This window comes from Hetaerina americana, unplaced genomic scaffold (assembly GCF_022747635.1).
Source record: "Hetaerina americana unplaced genomic scaffold, ioHetAmer1.1.p SCAF_8, whole genome shotgun sequence".
NCBI classification, from domain to species: Eukaryota; Metazoa; Arthropoda; class Insecta; order Odonata; family Calopterygidae; genus Hetaerina; species Hetaerina americana.
The window spans coordinates 18,386,212-18,392,211 of record NW_027287427.1 but is presented as its reverse complement, the minus strand read 5'-3'; the positions used below and the strand labels follow the sequence as shown (position 1 = coordinate 18,392,211).

Genomic DNA, 6,000 nt, shown 5'->3' with positions numbered 1-6,000 from the left:
GATATTCAGGGAGTTTTCTGAGGGATACGACCAGTTATGTAGGTATTTCAGGCAAATGTTATAAAAACATTCGTTCCACATTGCTGAAACGTTTATTCCTTTCCGTAATGATATCTCTCTTAATAGAATTCACTTACCTACATGTATGAAAGATTTAACGCGGAACTACCTGCGCGAACACGAATTCCACATTACATTTACTAACTTATTACTCCTTCGATATACCTACCGCTGGAGCAATTACACTTCGTGAATCTTCGTGGATGCACATGACGTCAGGTAAACCCTTCGGAAACCTGAGTATCCAATAGGAATTCAGTATTTGGTCACATGTCCCAAGTGGACCAATGGCAGAGCAAAAGGCTCATTAATAGTCGGAAATTTTCTGACAAGCGTAGAAAAACTTTTCATCAACAGCCGCCATTTTGACTAACTCGGACTCTGTGGAAATTTGGAGTTTATTCTTGAAATTATCGTTTCTCTTCCTTTTCATATTGGCAGTTTCCGTTCTTATTTGTGACCTATTGTGTATTGTGCTATTCTAGTTGGTCGAGATGTGTTGAAAAAGCTTTTTAAAGGAAAAAATCGTGATCGATTCGGATTGGTATCATTGTTGGAGTTCCTTGGTCGGAGAGATGGTGCGGGGTACCGTGTAAGCTCATCGGCCAGTTTTAGGCTTCGCTATGCCCCATGGTTGAAGGTGTATTTCTAATATGTGCCTTGAAAAGTGTATTAAACACCGAACTTTCGGCACATCAAAATTGAGGCGTCGGTTATGTCGTGAGATCTTGAAAAAGCCATGTGTGACCGAATCATATCGTAATAGATGGGATATTGTGTAGCAGGCACGGCTTGGTAAACAGGGAGATATGGCTGATCATCTCGTCGATGGGCCGCCAAGCAAGCGGCAAAAATTAGCAGACCCGTTTCAGGGCACATCCGACTCGTCGGGTAAGTTATTTATGCCTGAAAAATAGTGCACATTAATTTAAAAAATTGTATTAGTCACTTTAAAGTGAAAAAATAAGAAGGCGTTCCTTCTCATATGACGTTATGACCAGGTGTTATACATGTACACAATGTAAGTGTTAACTTATGTTGTTTAAGTTTAACATTGTTTCTGTGAATTTTAGAGATAGTTCAATTAAAAATTATAAAATATGTAATTATCATAAATATCATTTAAGTTAATTTTTATTTTGATTATCAATTATTTAAATCCGCCTTGCTTATTTAAACATAGGCATTCGACGCTTTTGTACGTAGTTAACGAAAATAACTAGAAATATTGCAGCATAGGAGTAAACATTTTGGTATTTGGAGTTTTACTAATTATTTTGCATGATTTGCATGGCAAGCATTCGATTCTGCCGTTTTGACATTTATGGATGTGAGGATTTAAATTAGGCTCTAATGATTTTGATTTTCTCTCGATAACTTATTCTGCATGGTGAAGGGACATGCTGCAGCTGTACTAGTAGAATCATTATTTTTAGCATGTGGCCGATGTTTTATTTTGTAAACAAAAGTTTTTGAAAGTGAGAGTTACCGTTTTGATTGTAGTCAATCTCAGCCTCTCATTGAATCAATGCTTCGGTAAATGGAATTTAATGTTGGTTTTTCGGTCGCTACGACCGGATAGTAGTAAAGAAATTAACTATGTTACGTTCTTATTTATCATTATTAATGCATCTCACGATATTATGAATTTAATCGTGTTGTGTCAATTGATTGAGCTCCTAGGCTCATTTTGTGCCTGGTTATCTGATTAATTTTAATGAGTTATGGCATTTATAAATTAATATTTATTTCTTCGTTAAAATGTACCGGTCTTCCCGGATAATGAAATTATTGTTTGCTGTTTCACTTGCTTATGGTCCAGATCGATCCATATGTAGGTGGACTCTTTCGGTACGATTTACCTATATCTGGAACTCACATGTCGGCATTCCAGCTCCGGAACTATCATTTTGCTATTTTATCCATTTTTTATATTCGCGGTGTTCAGGACTTAGCGTTATTTTCGAGGATATGTAGGATTTTCTCATTGGTACCGGAGTTTAAATACGAATTTGGATACAAATATTGTATACCATCCACAGTGCCCATCTCACCTATATTGATGCACCATCCTTTCAACTTCGGGTTGTCATCCACTCTGGGAAACAATGAGGGAGGTCCAAAACTACAGCAGCAGTGGATGTTGCCTAAGAGAAGTAATTTTAAATATGTAAAACATGCAAAATAGCACACCACTCTGTCGCGTGGCCTAAATACATGGAGGATGTGTCCTAGTGTACTCACAGTGTTAATAATATAACAAAAGCTAAATGATTATTTTGTAGATATACCCATGTAAGATGTGTGCGTGTGTACTACCGAAATGGCTAACAGTGACACTTACACGTATCATTTTGTTATTAATTTGTTTGGGAGTAGACCATAATTGTTAAACTATATGTATGGATTCTCTATTAACATGTTTTCAGTTAACTCTTGTCTAATCGTGCTTTTTATGGTGAATGAATTAAGTTTGAATTTAAAAAGACTGGATAAATAACATTTGCGATCGTCTGTCAAGTACTTTTCGCGTTTGCCTTGACATGTACTACTAGTTGTGTAGTGTATTCTTTTACTGTTGTTTATTTTGAAATTCTGGGCTGTAATTTTACCTTATTCTTACTTGTGCTTGAAGTTATCGTGAAGTTTTGAATTTTGTTTTTGCTTTATAGTTGATGTGAATATGACCATTTAAAAAAATTTTGGTTTGTAGTTTTTCCTGCATTTGGTATGTGCAATGTTAGGGTTTTTCGATTACCTATTCGTGTTCTTTAGTTCCTCCTTGTGTTTGTGAGCCTGATTTGTGTCATTGTCTCAAGTTTTGGGTATTAGATTTAACATCCATTACCGATGGCATTCATTTGTGTGTATTATATTATCTTTATTCTTTGTTTCTTTGTGTGGTATCTCTGTCAACATGTTTTGCTATTATTAACTGTTTAGAAATGAACATATTCTGGTGATCCTATCATAGCAAATTTAACTCCTTATTATTAGTGTTCCTCCTCTTTATTTTGTAATTTCTTTGCATGTTTTTCTTTTATTTATTTTGAATTGTGCCTCTATTTAAGTAAATACTCTCCTTTTGCTTCATTTGTGTGCTTTTCCTTGTTTTGATCTTTATTGACTGAGACTCGTCATGGCAATTTTCAGTTTGTTCTACATTATTTGATGGATTTTAATGCATGTTAAAAAAAGAAATTAGTAATTTAAGAAATTTCTTACACAGTAGTATTATAATAAAATGATTAACTGATCTAAAATTTTTAATGTACTGAATTTGTTCAACTTTTTATTTCATTGGTTATTTTTATGATTGCAGACCTATTTACCAACACGGACATGTTCGATCTGGAAAATGACCTTCCTGATGAGCTTATGTCTTCTGGTTCTTGGGGGAGTTCTGAATCATCAAAGCCACCTGCTACAGGTCCTGGACCTGGTTCAGTACCAACTGGTGGTGGAGGGAAAGGCATGCAGAATGGTGCGGTGGATTCCACGACACCTGTTCTTGTGGTTGGAACTGTACCAGGGTCCTCTCAGGAGGGTTCACTGCCAGTGGGTAATCAAAGTGGGGCTAACCACAGGCAGTCACTTGCCCTTCTTATGCAGCAGTCACAGGGCAAGATTCCTGGTGGACCACCTCATTCTCTAGCAAATTCCATCACTGGTGTTGGAGGTCCCAGTCCTGGGATGGCCACTGCCACAACCCTAGGTGGAGCTAAAAGCCCTCATAGTGCAGGAAATAGCCTACAATCTCCTCCCAATGTTTCTGTAAGCAAAGCAGGTGGACATGGTGCAGGGCCACCTACATCAGCTCCCCCTGCTCCACAGCCACCTGGAATGGATAGGGACTCAATGGGTAACATAACTGGACTGGCCAATAGTATGGCTAGCAGTATGGCAACTCCAACTAGTATGACAATGTCTTCTGTGGCTAATAGTGTTGCAATGTCTATGTCTAGTGCTTCTAGCATGGCTGCCATGGGTATGGCAGCAGTGGCTGCCGCAGCAGGACTAACGAGTGCTCCAAACAGTATGGGTGGAGGGATAGTGACCAATTCATTGGCCAGCCATGCAAATTCCACTGGTAGCATGGGTAATCTTGCTAATAATTTAGCAAAGCAGCAGCAAGTAGGAGCTGGTGGAATGACTCATGGTGTAGGGAGTAATTCTGGAATGGGAGCAGGTGGTCCTCCATCAGGTCTTCCTCCAAATGCATTACATCATCAGGGGTTACAAAATGGACCTCTAATGTCAAATGCTGGTCACGTAATGACCAGGACTGTCGCTGCTGCAGCAATGGCCCAGGGGCATTTGCGGGGGCCAACTTCTCAAACCCATGGTCCTCCTGGTCATCCAGGTGGTGTGGTGCATCCGGGTCTTGGAGTACCAGGTCCACGAATGCAGGTTAGTGCAAACAAATGTTAATTCAGTACCTAATGTGTGCATTTTGCTGGTGTTGAAGTGCTACTCTCTGTGTTGGTACTGTACTACTAATTTAATGTTATAGGCACCAAATATGCAATCAATGAACCAAATGGGTCCAGGAGTTGCATCTGCAAGTCCTTATGGCTATGGATCACCGGGAAATGGTCCTCAGGCCCCAGGTGGTGGGATGCAACCACAGAGGAATGTGGCTCCAAATATCACAATGGCCACCCGTTTTGGAGGACCAGGAACGGTGGAGGCCCATCCAGTGGGTGTGGTCCACACTCAACCACAGGGTGGTCCTCAAGTTTCCACTGGCCCGCAACCACCATCAGCTCCTTCACCTGCCCAACAATCACAGATGTCCGTCCCAACAGGAGCTGGTGGTGGTCCTGGTCAGCAGGGTCCTACTGGAGGTCCTCCTGCTCAACCTGGAGCTGGAGCATCAGGTGCTGCTCCTGGAAATACCCCCAGTCAAGGTACCACTCCAACAGCTGATCCGGAAAAGAGAAAACTTATCCAGCAGCAACTTGTTTTGCTCCTTCATGCAAATAAATGCCAACGCCGGGAAAGTCAAGCCAATGGAGAAGTGTGGCAGGTAATTTTTCTGTTTCAGTACTATCTAATTTGCTTTCACTGTATTTCCATTATAATTGCATCATTTCAACATTTTTTCCAGTGTACACTTCCTCATTGCAAGACAATGAAGAATGTTCTAAACCATATGACAACATGTCAAGCAGGAAAGGCCTGCTCTGTACCTCATTGTTCATCATCCAGACAAATCATTTCTCATTGGAAGCATTGTTCGAGGTCAGACTGCCCTGTTTGTTTACCCCTGAAGCAAGCTGACAAGAACAGAAATAATCCAAATGGTAAGTTTTTATTGTTGAATTTTCCTTTGTGAAACATGGAAGGAATTACAGTTGTTTAATGCACTTTTTGCCTTTCTAGTCGCTTCAAGTCAGCCTAACCCATCGCCATCAGATATAAGAAGAGCATATGATGCTCTTGGAATCCAGTGTCCAGGTCCTAATTTGCTACCAACTGTTTCTCGTGCGAGAATGGTAGGCCCTCCTGTGGGGCCAGGTGTCAGCAGTGTTCCTCCTGGTGGTGTTCCGAACATGCCAGGTGCATCTGGAGGTATCAGGGTGGTAGCTCCTCCTCCCGCAAGTGGCCCATCTACATCAATACCTGCTGGAGGGGCTAGCGGGGGACCTGCTCCAAATGTAACCATGTCAATTGGTGGAGGTCCTGGTGTGACTGCAAGTGGGGCAGGAGTGGTTGAGACAAGTCAGCCACAGGCATCATCCGGCATTCAAGTTGGAAACATGCAGAACACACTTTTTGGTGGACCTGAACCTCAGCAAAATCAAGCTGGAAATGTAAGTTTCTGTGTGACTAGCTAATCATTAAATTGCATTCAGCTGGCTTAAAGTAACTGTGGAATATTCAACATTTTGCTTAGTTTTTTTATTTTGTATTATTGTTTTTCCTTTTCCAATGGCT

The 6,000-nt window shown here is 40.6% G+C and overlaps 1 protein-coding gene across 5 annotated transcripts in view; it reads left to right on the top strand.

Annotated features, from left to right (window-relative positions):
• Nucleotides 1-430: 430 nt before the first annotated feature.
• Nucleotides 431-6,000, top strand: part of LOC139698059 (CREB-binding protein-like) — a 75,278-nt gene continuing 69,708 nt past the window's right edge. For all 5 annotated transcript variants that reach the window (XM_071596928.1, XM_071596927.1, XM_071596929.1 and 2 more), the window contains exons 1-5: nt 431-951; nt 3,383-4,470; nt 4,574-5,089; nt 5,171-5,366; nt 5,446-5,876. In XM_071596928.1, coding sequence (XP_071453029.1) covers nt 870-951; nt 3,383-4,470; nt 4,574-5,089; nt 5,171-5,366; nt 5,446-5,876 — 2,313 coding nt within the window. In that variant the 5' untranslated portion in view covers nt 431-869. The remainder of the gene's footprint in view (nt 952-3,382; nt 4,471-4,573; nt 5,090-5,170; nt 5,367-5,445; nt 5,877-6,000) is intronic.